This window comes from Podarcis pityusensis (assembly GCF_964106645.2).
Source record: "Podarcis pityusensis genome assembly, chromosome: Z".
NCBI classification, from domain to species: Eukaryota; Metazoa; Chordata; class Lepidosauria; order Squamata; family Lacertidae; genus Podarcis; species Podarcis pityusensis.
In genome coordinates, this window is record NC_138044.1 from 22,181,299 (window position 1) to 22,206,778 (window position 25,480).

Sequence of the window (25,480 nt, forward strand, 5' to 3'; positions counted from 1 at the left end):
ATATATAAAGAAATTGTTCTCTAAAGCTATGTCTAATAAGTCCATAAGAAAATGTTTTGGAGGATTTGAAAAGGTATGTTGTTCTAGAGAGTCATACACAGGTGCAGGCTTCCTCATGAGGTATATAAAGATTTAAAATCCAGAGTCACGAGGAGAGAATCAGAAGGAATTACCACTGATTCAAATTGTTGAACGAATCCATGGAGTCCCTAATGTATGACGGAATCTTAGGTATGAATGGTGACAGAAAATAATTTACAAATTTAGCCTAAGGTTCCAGAATGGAATTACTACCAGAGACAATAGGTCTTCCAGATGGGGGAAATCCCGCCTTTTGAATCTTAGGTAAAATGTAGAAACAAGGTATTCTAGGAGATTAGTTAATCAAATAACCACCTTCTGTAGATGTAATGTAATTTAAAGCCAAACCATCCTGAACAACCTGTTTAATAGGTCTGGTGAACCTGTTAGTAAAGTCACATGCAATGGGGATGTAATATGTGGTATCAGAAAGTTGTCGCTGTATTTCAAAATCAAAGTCTGTGGTATTTAAATATAATGAAAGTAAAACTTTCTTCATTTACTACTTATTTAATAATGATGAATCTTTCCCTTCATTTCATTATTGTTAGGTTTAAACCTTTAAACAGTGTGCTTAAAACCTGATTTATTTGAAAATATAAACCTGTGAAATTATTTTGGGCAGAACACAGCCAATAATGACTGCAGTCTTTTGTGTAGTTTTGTATGCTTGGCACTAATTTTATAGAAGTTGCACACTCAGAACATTGTAGGATTTCAGTCATGAGGATTTGAAGGTGGAGTAAGGATGAATTTAATTGTGATCTGAAGCATAGAAACTGCAGTTATAAATAAACAGTTTGCAATATGATATGGGAGAGCAATAAGCAGCAACTGCATTTCTAGGAAAACAGATGTTTAAGGGCTGCATTTCATGTTATACCATTGCTGCACAGAAAAACACCCTTGTTTTATTAAAAAACCCAATTTGTAACCATTTGAAATGAGTTACACAGAACCCTAGATACACAGAAATCGAGTTACCATTAGCCACAGTTAGCCTTGATAACATAATACTGCACCATAATTAGAGCAATCTGGGGTACAGGGCAGAAATGAAATCCACACATCTCCTGCACACTTTTTAGGCAAACACCGTGTTTGAATCAGACTACCAGAGTGTCATGAGATTGTCAAATGAGAAACATTTGCACAATATTCTCAGATGTATGTGCTGGGAATCCAATCTGTTAGCAGTGCATGTATATGCAGCAAAAAGTATGTGTGCCTTTTCATATGGTCAATACAATTTCTTATGCACACTAACTTTCCATGGAGGCATTTGGTCACATTTGAATTGACCCTTGAACACAAGAGTTCTATGAACCCATGCTGAGCTCCCCATAGTATCTGTCTGGTCCGTTACATGTTAAAGAAATCCTTCTCACATTTTAATTTTTTGTCATGAGAGTGACATAGAATGTGAAACGGACATGGGAGGAGACTAAGGGAAATAGGCCATTATGCATTATGCAGTCATGGCATACTCTTTCAAATACAGGCAGTAAAAAATGCAACACACTTCAGACTAGGTTGTTATGAAGGGGGAGAAAAGCAGAATTTTCATCTTGGGTGAATAGTTCAATTTCTGTTTATTGCTCAGCTTCAGCATAGCCACTTAAGGCTCAAAGTGAAATGAGATTATTATCCTCCTAAAGTGGTTTGCTAAAACAAGTCAGTGTTAGTTAGGAGGTCATATCACCAAGAATATGAAAGAATTAAATGGAAGCCTTGTCAAATCTTTGAAATGCAGCACAGGAAGGCAGATGCATATATAGCCATTAATTACTTGCAGTGTCCCTAAAGCCCCAAATGGGTGTATTTATTAAAATAAAAAATAGCACAACTTGTATATCCAAAGTGGCATGGAAAAGTTGGCCTAATGGTAACCTTAGTGAATTGGGAGAGAATTGCACCCTGGATACACCTGGTTCCTCTATGGCCAGTGTTTATGCTCTCAGCTATAACTGGCAACGTGTGTTGTGCAGGAATAGACTCTGAGATAGGTGCTTTTTTGCTAATATGTGCTCCTCTAAAAGGCACAATTTCCGCATCACCTACAGTTGTCAGTCATGCTGGATGAGCCCACCTGATACTCAGAAAACCCTGTTTGAATGCAGCCCTAAATAGTAGCTTAGCTATGGAATGACAGTTGATTGTACGTTTTGACTTTTCTAGAAGAATTTCTCATTCATTCTGATAAGACTTGCTGTTCCAATGCTGCATTTGTTTTGTTCGTTGTTTGATTACACTTAAACTATAGTTCATCTGAGTTGCTTGGAGTCTTTGAGAGCTTTGAAGGAGCAAAGGACATTTCACTGGGTGGGTGAAAAAAATGTGCTGGTGTTGGGTTATTCAAGGGTAAAAATAACCCTCAGTGGGTTTGTTTATTCTTTTCAGGTGGAGAAAAGCAGAGAATCGCTATAGCCAGAGCAATCTTGAAGAATCCTCCCATTATCCTCTATGATGAAGCCACTTCATCTTTAGATTCAATTACAGAAGAGGTAAATTAAGCTACAGAACACAGTACTTTTCCTGCTTCATCCTTATACAATCCTGCTTTGCCACTCTACCAAATTCAGAAAGGCTAGAAGTTGGGTGCAACCCTTCTTGAGCTGGATGCAGAAATAGTTGGGACCTGTTCTAAACAGGTTCCAGCATAATCTCTTGTATTCTGTGAAGTACTTGGGATCACCTGTCCTGCTTAGTGTGATATGAAGGGGAAACAGATAGTTGCTACTTAACATTCGTAAAAATAGTTCCTGTAAATTATTGTTGCAAAACCTTTTCATGGAGCATCCTAACTGAAATACAGGTTGGGTGCACATAGACCTCTGGCCTGGTATCACTTTATATTCACAAGCAGAGCTGTTAAACATCAAGATGTTGTGACACACAAGTCATGACATTACTGTAGCAACTGCACCAGACTTCCATAACTGTTAAATACAGAAATCTCAGCACCAACAATAATTTTCTAAATCAATCATCCTGTCTGTAGCAAATACGAAGTTGTTGGTTGCTAAGTGTCTCTGTTCACTTTAGATTACTTGAAGTAAATAACCTGTTGACCTCCACTCATAAGGTTGCCAGCCTGCTGGCAGTCAGTTGAGGCACATGGTCCCTTCTAGTGTGTAGTAAGTTAAAATATATACCTTTTAAGAGTAACCTCATTGGATTCTATTCACAGATTCAAATGTGAATTTCTAGTGAATGTTCTACTTCTTGCCTTTTCATTTTGATATAATTATTGTGAGGTTGTCAAACGAAGCTGAATATTTACACAACACAGCTGCACTTTAAAAGCATCATGTTAAAAAATCACGTCTTTCCCCACCAATGTGTGCACCAAGCAATCAGCAAAGTAGCAAAATGTATGTCTTGTGCTGCCCAGGTTCATTTTTAAAGGAACTGCTTTTCTAAAGGAAGCAAAAATAAACCACTCCCTGTGCACACACATTACCCTTATTTAGAAACTAGATTTAGAAGCCCAGCAAAGCCCCTGTTGGGGTATCTAGAATGGTAAAGCTTTTGTAATATCTGTATTGGAAGTTTTCAAAGTAGCTAGCCCCTGAATCCTTGCACTTTCATTTCTCAAACTAGCCACCTCTTTCTTATGTAGTAACTTTGAAATTGCTGGTGACCCTTCTTAACAAGTGATTAAATTATTTTCATTTGATACCTTTCTTAAGATGGTCCATCTGCCCTGAAAGGCATAAAATGTCCAATGCTTCACATATCTTTAATCTTACAGAACATCTTGAGTGCCATGAGGGATGTGGTGAAACACAGAACATCCGTTTTTATTGCACACAGATTGTCTACAGTGGTTGATGCAGATGAAATCATTGTCCTGGATCAGGTGAGACTCTCTGAAGTTATGCAATCTTTCTTAAATTCCAGCCATGCTAAAGAATATAGCCCAGCTTTCTTTAAGGTCATTTCACTAGAAACACGCTCTCCATCAGTTATAAATATCTGAAAGTGTGTATGCATTTTCACATACACTCAAGGACATAGGAGCAAACTGGTAATATTGCCTACTTAGTTTCACTGGGTGATTGGTGGTGGTGGAAGAAGCATTGTGTGTTTCATAAACCCTAGTGCATTTGTTCTGTTCTTACTCTGCTGCATTTCTAATGTGCATCTACACAAAAGCATACTAGGAATGTGACTACTTTTCAAAAGCATGCAATTGTTTTGCCATTCAATAGAAATTTGACAATAAGATCATATCCCCATGGACATTTCTTTTGCAGCAAGATACTCTTCACTAAATGAGAAATTTAATACACCATACCCTGCTGCAATTGGATCATCTCTAGTATTTTATTTTATTTTTTGCTTTAAATAAATTGTAACCCACATTTCCACAAAACTCCCCAAGGCAACTTGCATCATATTTGCTAACAGCAAACTCCACTGTCCAAATGCCAGTTCCGTGCACAAGGGGGGAGGTATCATCAGACTCAAGGGGAACACTGAGGTTTGCAGAAGTAACAAAAATAGATTCAGAAAGAAAACTGAGTTGGGTGAGGGGAAACAGCCTGATGAGGATCAAACATGCTCAGCAGTCACAAATGTTGACTGTTGGAGTCGGGAGACATGGTAGACAGAAAATCAGGTTTAGGAGAGGGAAACGGTGTATCCCTGAAAAGCCTCTGGGTGGGAGACCCCAAAAGGAGCACTCAATATATAATCATTCTGCTTTGGTCCCACACCCACTTATTTTTTAAAAAACACAATGTAAATTCAATAAAATAAAGACCAAATGACTTTTAAAAAAGCAGTGGGGGAAAATCAACAAATTCTGGGGGAAAGTAACAAGATAAATGGCTCTTACAGTTTCCGGTTCAACAATGAATTCTTCATTATTGCTTATTTAAAACTTCCGTTAAATATACGAGTTACGCAGAAGAATTTAGAGCAGAGAACTTCTAAATTCTTCATTTCAAATTTCCAAATGCACTTTTGTTGCTTGTTTTAGGATTACTATCTGGCAGGATAGGGCCTGTTTGAATAATACTGTATGTACTGCTAGTCTGTTATGCTAGTCTGCTGTCTTCCTGGGACCCAAATATGGGGGGGGGGTGTGCAGGAAATAAAGTGGAACAGTGTTTGTTCCTTCACTGGTGGGAACGGCTGCAAGAGAAACCACTTGAAAACCTTAAGCTGCTCATACACAGTTCTCTCCCATGTGCATGTGCCCTCTTTTTTTTGGATCCCAACAGATTCTGTTTTCGTGGAGTAGCTTTCATTTCTGTGATTTTCCTTAATGAGATGATTAGTAATAGCAGCCCAGTTTCTTTTAAAGTGCCTTGCACCACTGCCGCTACCAATCTTTTACAACAGAGTGCTGGGTGTGAGACAGCCATCTTTTCCCATTGTCTCTCTTCTATGTATTTCTGACCCCAGTTTTTGTAACACCAGTTTTTTAAAAAGGATCTACAGAGATGGATCCTGCAAATTTCAGGCTGGTTAGCTTAATGTTTGTCCTGGGAAAACTGGTGGAAATTGTGGTTAAAAATAAAGTAACCAAGCATATAGAAGAACAAGTTGTAATGAAGCAGAGCCAGCATGGCTTCTGCAAGGGCAAGTCCTGTCTCATGAATCTATCAGATACTTTGAGAGTGCCAACAAGCATATAGATAAAGATGATCTGGTTGACAATAATGTACCCGGACTTTCAAAAAGCTTTCAGCAAAGTACATCATCAAAGACTCCTGAGTAAGCTTAACTGCCAAGGAATAAGAGGAGAGGTCCTCTTGTGGTTCAGAAATTGGTTAAGTTGCAGGAAGCAAAGAGTATGTATAAATGGACAGTTCTTCAAATGGAGAGGTGTAGAAAGTGGAATCCTCCAACGATTAATATTGCAACCTGTGCTTTTTAACTGGTTTATAAACAATCTAGAGTTAAGAGTGAGAGTGAAGTGGCCATGTTTGCTGATACTAAATTGTCTAGGATTGTTAAAACCTAAAGAGATTGTGAAGAGCTCCCAAAGGACTTTTGCAGTTCAATGTAAATGAGTGTAAAGTGATGCATGTCAGGGCCCAAGCATCTAAATTTCACACGGGGCCTGAACTGGCAGTGACTGGCTAGAAATGAGACCTTGGGGTCATAGCAGTTAGCTTGATAAATATGTTGACCCAGGGTGCGGCAGCTGTGGGAAAGGCAAATTCCATGCTAGTGATCATTAGGAAATGAAGAATAAACTGTCTATAGCACAACTCCTTTATATAAATCTATGGTGCAACTGCTTCTAGAATACTGTGTGCAGGTCTGGTTACCTCACTTCAAAAAGGATATTGTCAAGTTCATAAAGGTTCAAAGAGGAGCAAACAAAATGATTGGGGGTGGAAAAACTGCTATGAGGAAAAGTTGCAGTATTTAGAACTTTTTGGTTTATAGACAAGACAAGTAAGAGGCGACATTATAGATGAGCTAAGATGTAAGAAGGGCATGGAAGAAAGGAGAAAACACTGAGTATGCACAAGTAGCCAAGGGTGCTCTTTCCTTATTCAAAATCAGGGTGGCTATATGTGCACTGTTTATTCCCTCCTGCTCGAGTCTGTTTTGATCACTGCCTTCATGTTTTTTTAAAAAAACAGGGTAAAGTTGCAGAGCGTGGCAGGCATATAGATCTCCTTACCAGTCCCAGCAGCCTCTACTATGAAATGTGGCACACGCAGAGCAGCAGGATGCTGAACAGAAATACTAACGAGAGGTGGGAGGAGAAAACCAATCACCTGTCCAAAGACGAGGAAAGGAAAAAGCTGCAAGAAGAGATCATCAACAGTGTGAAAGGCTGTGGGAATTGTTCTTGCTGAGTGTGAGCTCAATTCCTCTCCCCTTCTTCATCCCAACCCTGGTTTAAGGGTGGCACAAATTCACACTGAAGCTGTTTTCTGCATTCAACAGAAGAAACAGTTCAGAGATTTTGTTGTCCATGTTAAAAAATAAAGAAAAGGCTTTTTCCCGTGGAACACAAGTTCTTTAACCAAAGGATGGTTTTACATCTGCCTCCCCTTACCTCAGATATTAATGAAGTCATAGGAATCAAGTCAAAACTGCCTCAGAACATCTGATTGATAACATGTTTTTGGTGAAAGACATGTATACACTTTTTCAGCAATTGTTTGTAAAGTGCTGTAAATCCCTTTGCTCTGGCCAGAATATAATAATCTGACCTGCCTTGTGAAATGTTTGCGTTATATTGCTCTTCACCACTGATGGTGGATTAGAAATGTTTTTATATATCGGTTTTAACAAAAGCCAGTTAACGCAAATGTCTCTGTTAGTGAAGAAAATGATTTTTTTTTAACATTCTTTAATGATCGTTGGGTTTGTTAGAATTTGTATCCTTTTGTAAAGAATAATGGATTTCAAGCCTGTAGCAGCAAATTCAAAACAGAAAGATTTCTGCTTAGTCCCTTAACTCATTCCCTTTCTTATAGCACAAGGGAAAAATACATATTTCTGGGGGGACTAAGATCCCAAAATTATGAAGGGAATGGCTCTTTTTAAATGATCAGTGTACCTTGCAAGGTAAAATAATGAAGGTTAGTTATCTCCATTCTCTGCTACTCCTGAAAGTGCAGAAGTAATTGATTCTCCCCCCCCAATAATTTTTATATATTTTTAAAATACAGTGTTATCAAACAGGATCTGATGACAGCACACATAGTCCATATACAACTATAGACCACTGTCAAACAAAACAAACATAAAATAAAACCAAAATAAATAAACTACATGTATATGACTGCACAGAAGGCAGCAACTGGAACTATTTATAGTATAGACACAGTGGAAATTAATTGAAGTATTCAAATGCCCTGAGACACTGTATCAGCTGTATTCATTTGTAGGCCCAGTGGGGTCCTTGGCTATGTACTTCCTTTTTCTTTAGTCCTTGAGGACTCTCGGCTTCTTCATTAGTTTTTCCAGCAGGGCAATATACCACACAGTAGTTTACCAAGTAGTAAGATTGACCCTATCTACATTTCTCCAAAAATCTGTGATGGTCATTCTTAAGCCTATTTAGTGTCTGGGTTCATATTTGAGCAAAATTCTATGAATATTTAAGTTACACCTTTTGAATAGTGTGAAGAAAAGAATTAAACTTTCAGGAAATGATTTTGTTATATTCCAATGAAAATTCAATACAAATATTGTCTGTTATTGTTTTACCAATAAGTCAGTTTTCTGTTGAGCGGTGCAGCATGTCTTCAAATCTGTGGGCACCGTTAGGAGTCCCTATCATTTGGGCCCAAGTAGGTTGTTAAGTGTTGATGAAGAAAATGTATTTATGTAATAAATGGGTGTATGACATGACTTTGATTAAAAATATACCATTCTCATAAACAGTGACTCTTCTAAACTTTTCACATATTAGGTTGATGACATTTAGTCCAGATAGACTTACCTGTTACTGTTGAGTTCTAGTTCTGTGGCATTTTCTTTGTTCCTATTGCAGGTTTTTCTCCTTAAGGAAGCATCTGGTGGAGAGTTGTAAATAAAGAAACATGTGAGCTTTTGAGCACATTCTGTATACTTTGGGCTTAAGTACAGTTTAAAAACTGTAAATGTGTTCTCATTCATTACCTTTACCCTGAAGAACTATGTTACTTTGTTAATATCCTCAGTTTTGTTAAAAAATAGTAGTAGTTTTGCATTATGGATGGTCTTTTGTTATTTGCTACAAAGCTGGCATTGATATATTTTTTTTACACTCATTTACAACATATTAAAAACTTATATTGGATCTGGTAGGATTCCATCTGAGCTCAAATGCCATTTCTATATATAAGTTATACAAGGCAATTTTGGTTTTGCCTTTTGAGGCAACTGGATGTTGTAATATAACACCAAATCTTGCCACGCAAAACACTGAAGCTGTTTAGTAGTCATGGACAACAGCTGTAAACATTGTAGAATCTCTTGGCTCTATAAACATCTCTGCATGTTCTAATGATGCAAAGATGGGTCATTTTGCCATAGCTCAACCAGATAACAAAATAAAAGCATGTAACATCAAAGTGGGGCAGGCTGGATAGTGGTAAGACCTGCAGGATTTTCCATTTCATTGCTTGCCTCTTGCCTGCAAGCTGAAGTATGGAGTACATGATGAGCCCGAAGCCAATACCTGTTTTTCACCCAGGTAGAGTCCTAGTTATTAACTGGTGTCTGATCTGTCCCCCTGTATGCCTTTGTAGAGGGGGGCAGTTACGGCTTAAATTGTTTGCTTCTTCTAACAACTTAGACATAATTCCTAAATAGTTGCAATTAATGGGCAAACTCCTTAAACACAGAATGCTGTGAAATAGCCAGGGGAGAAAATACTGTTAACCAGCACATTGGCTGTTGATAGGCAGACCTCTCTGAAGATTCTTTTGGCTTTTATTCCTGACTGCATTTTTATTCCTAATGACATCATTAAAACAACAACAACATTGAAATTATTTCCAGTCTTTATTTCAGTTGCAACTTGTACAGTAGAGATAGTAGTGCCCCCCCCCAAAGCACCCATAGTAAAATTGTATACAAAACATTCATCAGGAAGTTACTTTATCATAATTCATTTATTGTGTGTGTAGATAATTATTACTAGAATAAATTATTTCTGAATGCAAATGGGTGTCCTGTTAACATGGCTTATTATAGTAGCCAGCTTCAACAACAGTTCCAAGAGGGAAAACCCAACATTTTCTCTGTCCCTTGTACAGAAGAGAAGCCCTCATCACATCTACCCTGACAGAGCAGCCTTGCAATTATTCTGTAACGTAGGTGATATGAGAAGAAATTGTGGTGTTTTGAGTTCTAATAGTGGTTGGTGGGAAATCTTGCATGACTGTTTGGAAGAAGGGAGAGCTTTTTATGTTCCTTGTCACCTCCCACAATGATCTGTCTCATTATCAGAAGTGTGAATGTTGCCCTGCCTAATGATTTTAGACCACACCTTTTAATCTAGCTATGGTCACAGTTCGCCTTTAGCCTATCTGTGCCAGGGAAGATGTTGAATCAAAGCTTTGTAATTGTGCAGCCACAAAGTATTTAGATCAGAAAGATGTTATTGGATAGGAACCTGCTTTTCTGAAAGTAGTAAGGATACCTTCTCTCTTCTGTTCTCTCACCTCACCAAAGAAAATTCTTGAACTCAGCTTGGAAGTGGTTGCAATATTCACTCAGCATAGCTACAGCCACCTTGTGGTTTGTTTTAATTATACTTTCCTCCAAGGAGCTTTCCCTACTTTTTATCCTGACAGCAACACTGAGGTAAGTTCAGCTGGGAGATAGTGACTGGCCATTAATTGCCTACTGAGCCTCATAGCTGAGGCTATTTGAACCCAGGTCTGGTAGTCTAAGCACTACATCATACTGGCTCTCGACTGCAGTAGGAGTGAGGACAGAGCCTGGATTGAGAGGAAAGGACCTGGAGGCAGCTGGAGGAAATTGATGGAGACCTGCATCTCCTCCTTTTGTCAGAACCAGCCAGAAAGCTGGCTGAATTCAAAAAGTGTCCAGGTAAGTATATATTGCCCATGCCAGGATATTTGATGTCTTAAATCTACTCCCCTTGCCTTAAATTTACAATTATACACGATATGCTTTGCTAGGCTTGCAGAAACAAGCTTTTAGCAGGCACGGAAAGCACAATGAAGGTGCCTACATAATGTCTGGTCAGGGAGTTCCGGAGAAGTAGGTGGCATCGCACTGAAGAATTGTTCCTTAGAAGTGCAGGACAAACATTTTGTGGCACTCGTAAAGGTTTCAGTTCCATGGATTGAAGCAGCCAAGTGGGTCCTAAGCTGCTGAGGACTTCATTTACTAACAGTAACACCTTGATTTTGGCCTGGTAGCCAAAGAGCACGTGGTGGCAATGGGAACTGGAGTGTGGATCTCCCCTGTTTAACTCTGGGGCAAGTGGTATGGTAAAGGTAAAGGTACCCCTGACCATTAGGTCCAGTCGTGGACAACTTGGGTTGCGGTTGCGCTCATCTCGCTCTTTAGGCCAAGGGAGCTAGCTGGCGTTTGTCCACAGACAGCTTCCGGGTCATGTGGCCAGCATGACTAAACCGCTTCTGGCGAACCAGAGCAGCGCACGGAAACGCCATTTACCTTTCCGCCGGAGTGGTACCTATTTCTCTACTTGCACTTGAAGTGCTTTCAAACTGCTGGGGGGGGGCAGGAGCAGGGACCGAGCAACGGGAGCTCACCCCATCGCAGGGATTCGAACCACTGACCAGATCGGCAAGCCCTAGGCTCTGTGGACCCACCTCTTAGTTCTTTCTCAGATTAATTAATAGGGAGCTTCCTGGCCGGCGGTGACGCAGGTTGGAAACTGTTATTAATCAGTTTTCAACATTTGTATCCTGCCTTTCTATAGGAATATTCAAGGAGATATTTGAGCACACATGAGTTCCAAATAATAAGACTGGAGGCATACAAATTTAATTAATTAATTAATTAATTAATTATAGAATTACATTGTCACATACAGCAGCAAGCGGGATCAATCTTTTAAAGCTGCCTGCTGAGAACAATATGTCTTGGCTGTCCACCAAATGGCGCAAGTGCCTCTGGTCAGACACACTTTTGTTTCTTTTGGTGGGACATTCTACCATCTGGGAGCCACCACAGACAAAGCCTTGTCCAAACACCTGCCATAGTTCAAACAGTTTGGGTAGCAAATTACGTTTTCTGATGGAAATTTTGCAAGGGCAGGTTGATATGCATGTATGTAATTTCTTATTCACATAGTAAATTATGGGGGGGGGGGGGGAGGACCAATCTCTTGACTAGTTTTTATCAGGAGGTCTTCAGCATTTGTGAAACACTCCAAAGAAGCTTACGTAGCAGCATTCTGCTGCCTTGCTAGCTTAACTTGGGTTTTTATTATTCTTGATTTCTCAAATGTCTTTGTTGCTTTTTAACAAAAGTAATACAAAGCTACATACAACAATGAATAAAACATATATATGGGGGTGTTTTTTTGCATTTTTTGAAAAAAAGCGGAAATCAAGTGATTGGGGGTCTTCCTTGTTTTTTTTAAGGCTTGCAAGTTGTTTACAAAAAAGTAACAACACCAGTAATGTTAACAAAAAAGAAAAGTCAACAACAATATTGCTAAGACTTTCAAAAAGCTGAAATGACAATAGACTAAGCACAAATTAAATTCACACCGACTTTCCAAACACCTGTTTGGGCTTGTCTAAGCAAAAATGTTTTTGTGAAGGCGCCTGCTATCAATAGGCAGGGACTTCCAAGCTAGGTGCTGCCACACTGAAAGCTCAAGTTCTTACAAAAGCAGAACGGGTATTATGTGACTCCTGTAACAGTACCCGTTCTGCTGATTGAAGTGGTCAAGTGGGTGTATATGGGGCAAGGCAATATCACAGGTGAACTGGTCCCAAGTTGTTAAGGGTTTTATATATGAATACCTTGAACTTGGCCCAGGAGCAAATCAACCAGTGCTGATCTGTGAACACTTGTCCCTGAATCACTGTTTCTGGTAGGTTTAGGAAGAGATGATGCTCTGCATCCTTTCAGCATGTAGCTCCAACTCCACCTAAGTTTTCTTCGATATATACAGCCACCATCATTGCATTCTGCCTTTCATCCATCAGGCACAACCCATTGTACTAAATTGTACTGGTTTTTTATGATGTGAAGAAACAACCTTTTTAAAAGCTGCCTGAGGCCATACGTAAGGCTGAATCTCAAGAACTGACATATGAATTTGCTATCCTAGCAGCCTGGCACGTTCACTACTGTTCTTCCATGCTTTGTCACCATCAGTGAAATGGTCAAGGAGAACACATCACTCCAGCCTTAAAACATGCCCTTTAAAGTTTTTGGGTTTGTGTGTGAGGGTTTTTGTTTGTTTGTTTGTTTGTTTTTGGAAGGGCGTTACCTACAGTATGAAGAAGTAGAATGTAGTAAGAACTCTGGACTCTGGTTTGTGCATACAGCATCCTTTTGAATCTCTATTCAAGCAACATGCCTTGAGCTCAGATTTATAGGCCTTGTCCCAGGGAAATTCTGAGAAACAGAAAATAAACATGAATATAGAGAGAGAATGTAATGTGAAGGTCAGCTGCTTCTACTAGCACTAGTTGAAACTAGTAGTATATTACTGGATTAAAAATGGAAGAAAGAGAACTTGAAGCTTTTGAAATGCAGTCTAGGAACAGCAAGTGTAGAGTTAGAGAGGAAAAACTAATAAAGAGATATTGGAGAGGTACAAGGGCTTAATGCAGAGCGCAGACGAGGCGATCAAGTATGGTAGGGCAAGCTCTAAGAAATACAGGACTAATTGAAAACATAATGGATGGTAAGTTGAAAGAAAGGAGAACAATAGGAAGGCCTGGATAACAACTCCATAAGGAAATTGAAAAGGAAAAGAAGGAGAAAAACATTGTTGACCGTAAAATGGCTTGACAGGGATAAGCCTTTAGATTTAAGCTTTTGGAGCTGGAAATGGATTGAATACTGAATACTTATACCAAATGCAAGTGGGCACTCAAAATCTGCCAGAAATTGGGAAGGAGGGTCTCTCTCTTCCATGCCACCTCGGGCTGATGGGAATTGTAGTCCAGCCATCTCTGGAGAGCCACATGTTCCCTTCTATATTGAGTGGTAGTGACTCTCCAAGGATTCAAGTTGGAGTGAAATCATAGAACTGTAGAGTTGGAAGTGGTCCAAGGGGTCATTTAGTCCAACCCCCTGTGTTATAGGAATTCTTATATACGGTATATAAAATAAACGTTCATAAATGTACAAGGCAAACACATACATAAGTATATAAACTTATATAAAATAAGTACAAGAGAACCATCCTGAAGCCATTTTGACTCTTCCAGCCACCTCAAAAATTCTCTGCAGTGAGGAAGGAAATAGGAAAACCTCCCCATTGTCTCTCTGCTCATAAATCCTGTCTTAAGGGTGTATTTGTGTATGAATAGGGTGAGCCTGTGACCTGGATTCAGGAACTAAGTTTTTAGCATCACAAAAGGAATGGCCAGGCTGCCCAGGTAAAGTCATCAGTGACCATTATCAGTATCCTACCAGACAGGATTTCTGTTGTAGACCGCCCCCTTCAGTGATGCAAGTGTGATGTTTTAGGGGCTGGTGGGCAATTTCAAAAGTCTATATAAGGGCTTGCACACCTTTGTTCGGGGTTCCTCTCCTCCCATGCTGCATGGGGTGAGTAGGGGACCCTGTTGCAACAGTTTAATAAAAGATGGTGCTTACTAGCTGCCTTGCTTCTCAATATTCTCTGGTTGGCCTCTGTTATTTTCTCCTACCAATAGAGAACCTACATAAGGAATCTATACAGCTCTTGAGTACGCCATAAGGGAAAAGGGGCAGTTTTTTCTTATAACACCCTGCAATGTAGGAATCAGCTAAATAATCCCTGACAGATGGCCATCTAACCTTTGTTTAAAGACCTCCAATGAAGGAGAGTCCACCACATTCTGAGAGAGTCCATTCCACTGTCCAACATCTCTTACAATTAGAAGGTTCTTCGTCAGTGATTATTCAGAATCTCCCTTCTTGTCATTTGAATTCATTGATTGGGTCCTTCCCTCTGGAGCAGAAGAAAACATGCTTGGTCCATCTTCCATGTGGCAGCCCTTCAGATATTTGAAGAAGGTTATCATGTCTCCTGGGACGCGGGTGGTGCTGTGGGTTAAACCACAGAGCCTAGGGCTTGCTGATCAGAAGGTTGGCGGTTCGAAGCCCCGCAACGGGGTGAGCTCCCGTTACTCGGTCCCAGCTCCTGCCAACCTAGCAGTTCGAAAGCATGTCAAAGTGCAAGTAGATAAATAGGTACCACTCTGGCGGGAAGGTAAAGGGCGTTTCTGTGTGCTGCTCTGGTTTGCCAGATGTGGCTTAGTCATGCTGGCCACATGACCCGGAAGCTATACACCAGCTCCCTCGGCCAATAAAGCGAGATGAGTGCCGCAACCCCAGAGTCCACAACTGGACCTAATGGTTAGGGGTCCCTTTACCTTTTTATCATGCCTCCTCAATCTTCTCCAGGCTAACCATCCCCCAACTCCCTCAACCATTCTTCATAATGCTTGGTTTCCAGAGTCTTGGTCAGCCTCCTCTGCCGACGTTCCAGCTTGTCAAAATTGTGCAAATTAAATTCAAGCAAGATGGAGAGCTAAAAAGCTCTTTTTACACCAGGTCTGCTTGGGATTACCTGGCATGAAAAAAGCTTTTAAGCTCTCTGCCCACCCGGCATACTGGCTCAGTGAGTACAGGGGATTCATTCTATCTCCCCCCTCATTCCCTAGTCATGGGGCAGCTCCAAGGGTTTGCGTATATGGAACCCTTGAAACCGAACCTGAGTGTAAGATGTGGTCGTACTGTATATCTAAGCACACATACAGAGGAAAGGGGAAATTATGAGAGACCAAGAAGTGGAGGAGAGCCAGTTGGTTTGTGAAATTTTATGCAAAGCTGAAATGCATACAAAATCCGCTAGGATGAGAATTGTTCTTATCTTGTATACTTTTGAGCTTTGCATGTAAAGTGTCACAGACCAACTGGATCTCTTGTGGTTCATTGCCTTTTGGGCTCACTGTTTACAATTTTTATCTGTGCCTTCCTTTTGATGATAGCTCTTTGCACATATGATGAAGTGAACTTTAGTGCATGAAAGTAAACGGCACAGCAAATTGTTCTTTTAAAATGGTGTGTGTGTGTTTGACCTGTTTTGATATACTTCTCCCCCCAACCCCACCCCATGAATTTATCTGTGGCCCTCCACAAGGCTGAGTTTCCTGCAACATATTATCAGAGTCATCTCTCTGGAATCTGAGAACCTTAAGGCACACTAACAGAAATTGGCAATAGTTCTAATGCTTAAAATCTGCTACTGGCTGCTACTTTTGTGTGTGTTAAGAACTGGTGGAGGACTGCATCAAAGTGCTCTGTGCACACTGTATGGAAAAATTTATCTGTGGCTATGCATTTTTAGCCATTGAATATTTGGGCCAACTTGTTGTTGTCGTTTAGTCGTTTAGTCGTGTCCGACTCTTCGTGACCCCATGGACCAGAGCACGCCAGGCACTTCTGTCTTCCACTGCCTCCCGTAGTTTGGTCAAACTCATGCTGGTAGCTTCAAGAACACTATCCAACCATCTCGTCCTCTGTCATCCCCTTCTCCTTCTGCCCTCAATCTTTCCCAACATCAGGGTCTTTTCTGGGGAGTCTTCTCTTCTCATGAGGTGGCCAAAGTATTGGAGCCTCAGCTTCACAATCCGTCCTTCCAGTGAGCACTCAGGGCTGATTTCCTTAAGAATGGATAGGTTTGATCTTCTTGCAGTCCATGGGACTCTCAAGAGTCTCCTCCAGCACCATAATTCAAAAGCATCAATTCTTCGGCAATCAGCCTTCTTTATGGTCCAGCTTTCACTTCCATACATCACTACTGGGAAAACCATAGCTTTTACTATACGGACCCTACTATATGGGCCAGCTTAGAGTGTATGTAAAGCTTCAAACAATGTGAATGTTCTGATTATTGATTTGACACGAGACCAAAGGCCAATCTATCCATTCAGAGTAAGTGCACAGACCAACAAAGTTAGGTCTGTGCAGTGATAGACCACATTATTAAATTATTCTCTACTTTAAAAAACCAAACTAAACCCTATCCTTGAAAAGACTTCACCTTCTCCATATGTGTGGTTTTCTGTGTTCTGAGAGAGCAAGTGTGTTATATGGTATTAAGTATTAAAGCTCTCCCCCCCCCCCACCTCCACATTCTGAGGTGGTACAGTCAATGAGGACAGCACTCTGCACTGCATCATCATCATCATCATCATCATCATCATTTCATGATAATCAAGAGTTGAAGTCAAAGCAAAATATAAAGCAAACTTTACCAAAATAAAGTGTTAGCAATATACCTATTATCATTTCCAATTCTGGGTTAATTAAAAGGTCAAGGTTTACTTCATTTATCTGAATTTTGTCTTATAGGTGAACTTCCTTTTGTTTGCTCCCCCCCCCCCAAATATGCAGATTGGCTATAAGTCACCTTTGTATTCTTGCTTTGTATAGGGAAACTTTTCCAGCCCTTCAAATATTTATCAATTATGCTGAAGCAAGGAGGTAGGAGAGGACATGTCCTTGTTGGGTTCCCATTTTCCCCAGTCTTAAGTTCAGTTCTCCACATTCCCACACCAGTCTGCAATTGTTGTTTTTTTCCTCAAAAAAGATGCTCTCAGGAAAAATTATCAATAGTGCTGTTTTCTCCTCCTATACACATTTTTGTATGTAATTTGTATGCAATTCCCCTTACAATAATATACATATACATATGTCACCCCACCCTGCCCTGCCCCATGATCCTGTATTTTGCCAAACAAAGGTGGCAACCCTAGCAATACTGACTAGGACTGATGGAAGTTGAAGTCCAGCAAGGTCTGGAGGGTATTGGGTTTCCCTAGCCGTGTTAGACAAATCCATGTGAGAGAAGTATCTCAATGGATGTTGGCCATAACACCCAAATGGAGCCTCAGTTTCCAAAGACAGGAGGACCCTCTAGAGTCTAGCTTGTAATGCCAGTCTTCAGGTCTGACCTGAATTCTCCAGATCTTCACCACCACCACCCCACCTCCAAGTGGCAGGTGGAGGGCTTGAGTCTCCAGGTGGGCTAGAGTGCATTAATTTTTTTAAAGAAGAAGGCTGTGCATGCAGTTTGCAAGCATCTGTCCAGCAGGATCTGGTTGCCAATTACAGCACAGACACTTGGTGGGAAGGAGTCTGCATCCCTCTGCTCCCCTCTGCTTCCAGGGCCCACTCCTGTGACATCGCCAAGGGCCACTCATAGTTGCTTCTGATCAGACAACCATGAACCTAGATGTATTTAATGCTGCTTCCAGAGGCATGCAGCTGGTCACTGTAGGAAGCAAATGCTAGACTGAGCCAAATCCTGGAATTCTACCCCCAATGGCAGGCAGAGGCCAGAGCCGGCAACAAGATTCCTAGGCTTATTGGAAAATAATTGCCAAGGTACTAGAAGTCATGGTGCTCTCCTCCAGAGAAAAAGCAACCTGTGAAGGTTGCTCCAAACTCCCTGTTTCTTAGGGAGCTGCAAAGCAGCCTAACTATAAGATCTTTTTTATCCATTTGATGGCCGTAGTAAGCCTTAAATGCCACCAGAGAAAAGACAAAGCGATCCTGTTAGTTCTGTGTTCACTAGAGGGAGTATAGTTATCACCAATGAAGTGTGGAGGGGGAGATCCTCTGAGGTTGCTTGAGCCAAGTGTGCATCTCTGCCAATTTAGCTTAGTACCTGCGGGGAGGTAATCTGGTGTTGTTCCTGAGTCATTAGATGGCACCTGAATGCTCTTATTGTGTACAAATCATTTTTCTTGTCTGGATTGTTAGTGCAAAGGTTCTGTCCTTAGGATTTTTGCCAGTCTCTTTCAGTGGGGAAGAGAAGGCAGCAGCAAACCCATTAAATCTCTATTTGTTGTAATCCCTCTGTTATTTCTTCTTCTTTTTTTACAGGCTCTTTTTTCAAGTAGATACTACAAAATTATTTGTGCATGAAGAGCTTTTCTCTTACTCAAGGTCCCAAGGAAATTGGGGTTTATCACTGTACTACTGGCAAGATGAAAACAACAACTAAGCTATGATGGACTGAAAAATGTTTATTAAATTGGACCATCCTTTATTTTTTAAGCCAACTGTGGAAGGGCTGAAACTCAGTGGGCTGTTTCAGTAAGGCATTGCTACTCATCTCCATGGATTTGTACAATGTTCCCCTGTCTTCTGAAAAGACACTTAAAATTGTTTGCATAGATTTGGCATCTGCTGTGTAAGAGTCACACTTAAAGATTACACGATTGACCATTTTTGGCATATGTTGGTGCAAGTTGCTCATCCATTGGCAGTCGGCCCGTCCTGAACAAAGTCCAATTCTTTGTAGGCACGTTTCCATCTGGTCAAGCTTTAGGACTCAAGCTGTTTATAAATATATGTTCAAAAAGGCTCTGGTACCAATAGCAATCTGCCAAAAAAAGCAAAAAAAAAAAACCCCACCTACAATTCTCTCTCCCCCCCGCCCCGCCACTGTCTAATGCATTTTGAAGTTTTATGTGCCTTCTTTCACTTGAAAATTGAAAAGCAAAATAATGGTTCTGAATAAGGAAGAACATTTGCTCTCACTAGGAATCTTGAAATGATACCAAGTGAAGTGTTTGATTTCTTAAATCTCCACAATGCACCAATGCGTGTGCCAAAGCTGAGCGATATTTTTAATGTTAGATGACACAAGCTTAACTACAGTTTTCTGTATCTGAATTGACAAAGTGTGATATGTTGCCAAGCAATCAGCAATGGAAACCATGTTTTGAAGTGGGTTAGTGCTAATTAAGCTGTGAAATCAATGGTATGGCATGGTGTGAAGCCTGGATCAAAAAACCTCAGTTATGGTTTGGGTTAGTACAATCCATGGTTTGATGTGATGGCTGAATTCAGCCACAGATACTGTGAAGACAGGTGTGGCTGACCTATTTTGGCCCAAGGACCTCATTCAACCTTGACCAACCCTCTGGGCACTGTATGGATACACATACAACACAAAAGCACACGTGACATATGCACAGGCACACACAGAGGCACAGTTATTCTCCTAATATCTGAAGCAGTAATGGACTCATGCTCCACTCCCAAAGAGCCATCTAATACTCCTCTCTCCCATCTCCTACCACAAAGGCTGGAGCATCACCAGTTGGGTCACAGTGGGTTTGGAGCCTCAGGGGCACTGCAGTTATTGTTTAGAAGGAGCGCAAGAGGCAGGGAATGCTGAATTTTGACATCGCACAGGGCGCCGCTGAAATTTGAGACCCCAAAGTCCACCACTACTCACCGGATGTAAACCAGAACAGGCTCTTAACCTAGAGGGTATAGAACTGCTTCCACCCACTCACCCCCAGCTAAAGAATCATAACACACACAACTTCAGCTGCCACGAGAGGGGTGTGGTGCATCTTTTACGGGAAAAGGAGTTTGCAGCAGTAGGTGCTAAGTGGATGTAAACATACAAAGCAATGCAGAAATACAGCAATACAGAATTAAAAACAGCGACTTAAGGCAGCAGCTCATTCAAACAATTAAATTAAATTGAACTAAGCTGGAAAGAATTTTTGAAAAACATATATCAGCAGTTCTTTAAGGTTTCCAGGAGGATGTCCCAAAGACAGGGAAACAAATACCCCACACAAAAAGGGATATAGGGGAAAGAACTGCAGCTCAGTGGTGGAGCATCTGCTTTGCATGTCAAAGGTCCCAGGTTCAATCCCCAGCATCTCCAGGTAGGGATGGGAAAGATCCTGTCTGAAACCAGACTGTGATGGTAATATTGAGCTAAATGGACTTCGGACCTGACTCCATATAAGGCAGCTCCCAGTGTTGCTCATTCCTGTTGCCACCTGCTGCCCTTCAGAAGGTGAGGTTGTGGGGGGGGGGGGAAGCTGAGAATAAAATATCTCAGTGGACAGGTATGGGACAAGGCAGCTCAACAAATAGATGCAGGGCTTCAAAGACAAATACTTTGAACTGATCTCAAAAACCTACTGGGAGACAGTGGAGTTTTTCCAGTACAGGCAAGACATGGTGCCTCTCCCTGATCCCTGTCAGCAATGTGACTACTGTGCTCTGGACTAGCTGCATTTTCCAACTTATCTTCAAAGCCAGCCTTATCACCTGTCCAGATGTGGCTCCCTCATTACTCACCCCTGGCTCCCTATAATTCATGAGAATTTTAATTGGCACTGGCTTGTGATGGAACCTCACTGTGCCACCATCCATGGTTAACCTTTCTCTCTTTCTTGATTACTTTTTTATAGAGAGAGAGAAAAAGAGATGAGGGGACTGACAAGGAGAAGTCAATAGGCCAGATTAGATCTCAGTCTTTACTCATGGAACCAAGGATGGCCCTTTCATGCTTGTTTGGAGGTTTCCAATAAAGAGCTACTTTTATTCCTTTCACTGTGGCCAGGCTCACAGTGGTCAAACACTGGAAGTTAGCTACAGGAGACTTGCAATATTATCAGTATCTCCAGATCTGGTACCATTGTTTTAAATGTAAAGTTAGCAAAATGTACCAAAACCCTACGGCATTCAAAAATGAAGGACATTTTCTTCTTCTTCTAAAGCTTGGCATTCATTTATTGAAAACAATAAAGAAATGTGATTGCCAGCTGCCCTCTTCTCCTGAATTCCTTTGGAAAAAACATCCTTGGGTTTTATGTTTATGAAGGGCAATTGTTAGGAAGTATCATGCTGTTTTGGAATACTACCACTCAGTTTAGAGAAAAGGCAAGAGGTGACATGACAGGAGTTTATAAAATTGTGCACTGAATGGAGAAAGTGGATAGAAAAACTTTTCCCTTCCTCTGTCATGACAACTACAACTTGTGGGAATGCGGTGACGCTGAATGCTGAGATTCAAGACAGATAAAAGCAAAGACTTCTTCGTACAGCGCAGAGTTAAACCATGGAACTTACTTAGGAGGCAGTAATGGACACCATCTTGGATGGCTTTAACAGAGGATTAGTTAAATATATGGAGGAGGAAACTAGCAATGGGTACTAGTTAAGATGGTTATCCTCTGAGTCAAGATGGTTTTCCTCTGCCCTCCACAGTGGGAGGCAGCAATGCCTCTGAAAACCAGTTTCCAGAAACCAGAGGAGGGGAGGGTGCTCTTGTGCCTGAGTCCTGCTTGCAGGTTTCTCACAGGCATCTGGTTGGTCATGCTGGAACAGGATGCTAGACGAGATGGGCCACTGGTCCTTATCTCCATATCCTTCTGTTCTATTCTTTTCCTCCCTTGCTTTGATCTTTTTCTTTATTGCTGCTATTCTTGCTTTTTTTGCATATTAGAAAGTATAAATAAAATCAATAACCCCTCCCCAAAAAACCCAGTGTCTCCACATCTATCCACATTTACACCAGCCACCTTTGCTTATATATATACCTGCATGTGTGTGTGTCCATGCATGCACACACACACACATCTCTGTAGAGCACCACATATACTTTGGTTCCATAGTAGTAAAGACTGGTGTTAGGCTGGCTATGTTCCAGCCCTCTAGAATGCAGAATCTTTTTATTTTATGTGGTCTCTCCCAACTGTTGTCATACTCCACTCAAGGCAGCTTATAAACGACAACAAAACAAAGGCACACTGTTATTTTGAAATAATTCCAAGCCATGCTCATAAAATGCTGCTGTATCAAAAAAATTAATTAAGAAAACTCCCAACATTTTATACCAATACATGATTTGGGCCTCTTATGTGGAAAATACTGTCCAGGGATTTGAAAAACCAGCAAATTTACTTTAAAGCTCAGGTCCTTCTTGATGGTTCCTCACAGGCATCTGGTGGGCCTCTGTGAGAACAGGATGCTGGCTCTCCATCTAGCATGTGGCAGAACTTGAGATGTTTGAAGAAGGCAGAAGGCCTTTTCAGTAGTGGTGCTCACCCTGTGGAATTCCCTCCCAGCAGATGTCAAACTATCTGCTATGTTATTTTTAAAAGACATCTGAAGGCAGCCCTTTTCAGGGAAGTTTTAGTTTCAGGGAAGTTTTTAGTTTTGATGCTGCCTTGTGTTTTTACTATTTTTTGCTGAGAGCTGCTCAGAGTGGCTGGGCCAACCTAGCCAGATGGGCAGCATATAATCAATAAATTATTGTTGTCATCATCCTCATCATCATATCTCCTCTCAGTCTTCTCCTTTCCAGGCTAAACATACCCAGCTCCTTCAACCGTTCCTCATAACGCGTGGTTTCCAGACCATTGAACATCTTGGTTGCCTCCCTCTGTACACATTCCAGCTTGTCAAGATCCTTTTTAAACTGTAGCACACAGAACCACACACAGTATTCCAGGTGTGGTCTGAACAAGGCAGAACAGAGTGGTACTATTACTTCCCTTGTTCTGGGAACTATACTTCTGTTGATGCAGCCTAGAATAGCATTGGCTTTTTTTGCTGCTGCATCACACTGTTGACTCATGTTAAGCTTGTGCTCCACCATGACTCCTAGATGCTTTTCTCATGTAGTGCTAGTAAGACTAGTGCCCTCCCATCTTATATTTGTGTGCCTGGTTCTTCCTGCCTAAGTGCAGAACCTTCCATTTGTTCCTATTGGATTTCATTTTGTTAGTTTGGGCCCAGGTTTCTCAACTGTTAAGATCATTTTGCAAAAAAGGAGATTTCAACTAAATATCAGGAAGTACTTTCTGATGGTAAGAGCTGTTCAACAACAGAATGGTCTCAGGAGGTGGTGGACTCTCCTTCCTTGGAGGTTTTTAAACATAAGTTGGATGGTGATCTGTCATGGATGCTTTAGTTGAGATTCTTACATTGCAGGGGGTTGGACTAGATAACTCTTTGGATCCCTTTTAACTCTACAATTTTATGATTCTAAGATAAAGAATTATGCAGAATTGGGAAACTGTTATAATTCTTCATGTCTTTTTTGGAAGAAAATGTATATTCCGCTAAGAACAAAAAAATAAAATTGTTAGTATTAAAATGGATAAAAGATAACTATTGTTAAATAGATGAATTGTTTGCAAATTGTTGCCTTTCTTTTCCTGATTTTTAAGAATGTGAGTTGTATTTGACCATAAGTCATACTGAGAGAAGACCCGTTAAAATCCATTACCGTATTTTTTGCTCTATAAGACTCACTTTTCCCTCCTAAAAAGTAAGGGGAAATGTGTGTGCGTCTTATGGAGCGAATGCAGGCTGCGCAGCTATCCCAGAAACCAGAACAGCAAGAGGGATTGCTGCTTTCACTGCGCAGCGATCCCTCTTGCTGTTCTGGCTTCTGAGATTCAGAATATTTTTTTCTTGTTTTCCTCCTCCAAAAACTAGGTGTGTCTTGTGGTCTGGTGCATCTTATAGAGCAAAAAATACAGTAACAAGTTAGTCTAAACTAAGCCCATTGATTTCAGTGAGTCTATTCTGAGTATGGTTTAGTCATATATAACACACGATTTCTAAACAAATCTCATGTGTAAATAAATCACAAAGTTTTTCTGCAGTGTGTATATTCCCTAGAATCTTATCTTAACTCTTTGTAACTGAAAATCCTTTCCTGCCATGAGTTATAAAGTTTATTTACCTTTTCATGAAGCTGTAAATGTGCAGTGAGGAAGGCCAGCTTAGCTTTTTCTATGTAGCTTCAGTCACTTCACAGTGCTAACGTAGCATAATATTTTTGGATTTGCAGGTTTACGTGAATGTCTTTAGCTCTCTTTGTGAAAAATGGACATGTTTTCAAATTATGGCAGGCAACTCTCCACTATTGCATTTAAAATTATCCGCGAACCTTACATTTTCCAGTGTAAACTATCTGACAACATGCCCTTTAATTTCACTTGCGCAGTAGACTAGCTGACTTCTACAAATGAAGCGTTGACCTTGCTACCTATGTTGATGTAAAGCCTGTCTTTCATTTCTTCAGTGAGTGATTTTTCTCTTCCCTCCCACCTACTCCTTTCTAGTAATATCATAATAATTGTATCATCAATTTGCTGCTCCTGATTTTCAAGAGGTCTCTAATTTAGTTTCAAATCTATCCTCATGAATGTGGTGTCCCTCCTGATTTGGGCAGGTAGGCTAATGACTTTTCATTTGCAGAACCCTATTTGTCCAAATTAAATGTATCAAGAGACCCCCACAGCTGAATTTACTGCAAGAGTTCTCTCTACTGTAATTGTTAAAGTACATTCTAAAATCATTTTTTAAACTATTAAAAAATAAATAAATCTAGATTTAATTCTGGAAACATGTGATGCTGCTGAGCTCTTTGCTGTTTCCTGCAGAACGACAATGGCCACAAACTTAGATGGCTTTCAAAACTATTAGACAAATTCATGAAGGATTTGGTGGTGTATCAGTGGCCTTACTCCACATATACCCACTTGACCACTTAGATCTGCAGGACTAGCATTGTTTCAGGTGCCATATAATGCCAATTCCACATTTGTAGGAACTTGGTATTTTAGTGTGGAAGCACCTGCACTCTGGAACTCCCTGCCTATTGATATTGGGCAGGATCATTCACTGTACTCTTTTCGGTGCCTGCTAAAAACAGACAAGTCAATCCAAATATTTACAAAGTTGATGTGAGTTTTAATTTGTTTGTTTTTTTAAACTTTTCAAAGGTTGAATATTATTGTTACCAATCCTTATTTACAGTTTTATTGTTTTATCTTTTTATGAGTTTGGGGAGTGGTGGTTTGTTTGTTTTTTTTAAACAATCAAGCAGTGTATCCATTTTATGATATAAATAGCAAATAAAATATTTAGCCATGATAGCTAAAGGAAGGCAGAGACTGTATATCTTCGGATTAGT

The 25,480-nt window shown here is 40.5% G+C and overlaps 1 protein-coding gene across 1 annotated transcript in view; it reads left to right on the forward strand.

Moving 5' to 3' along the window:
- The window catches only part of ABCB7 (ATP binding cassette subfamily B member 7), a 53,492-nt gene extending 43,953 nt beyond the window's left edge, over window positions 1–9,539 (forward strand). The window contains exons 14-16 of the mRNA XM_080989798.1: window positions 2,482–2,585; window positions 3,836–3,943; window positions 6,690–9,539. Coding sequence (XP_080845924.1) covers window positions 2,482–2,585; window positions 3,836–3,943; window positions 6,690–6,908 — 431 coding nt within the window. The 3' untranslated portion in view covers window positions 6,909–9,539. The remainder of the gene's footprint in view (window positions 1–2,481; window positions 2,586–3,835; window positions 3,944–6,689) is intronic.
- The last annotated feature ends 15,941 nt before the right edge of the window (window positions 9,540–25,480 follow it).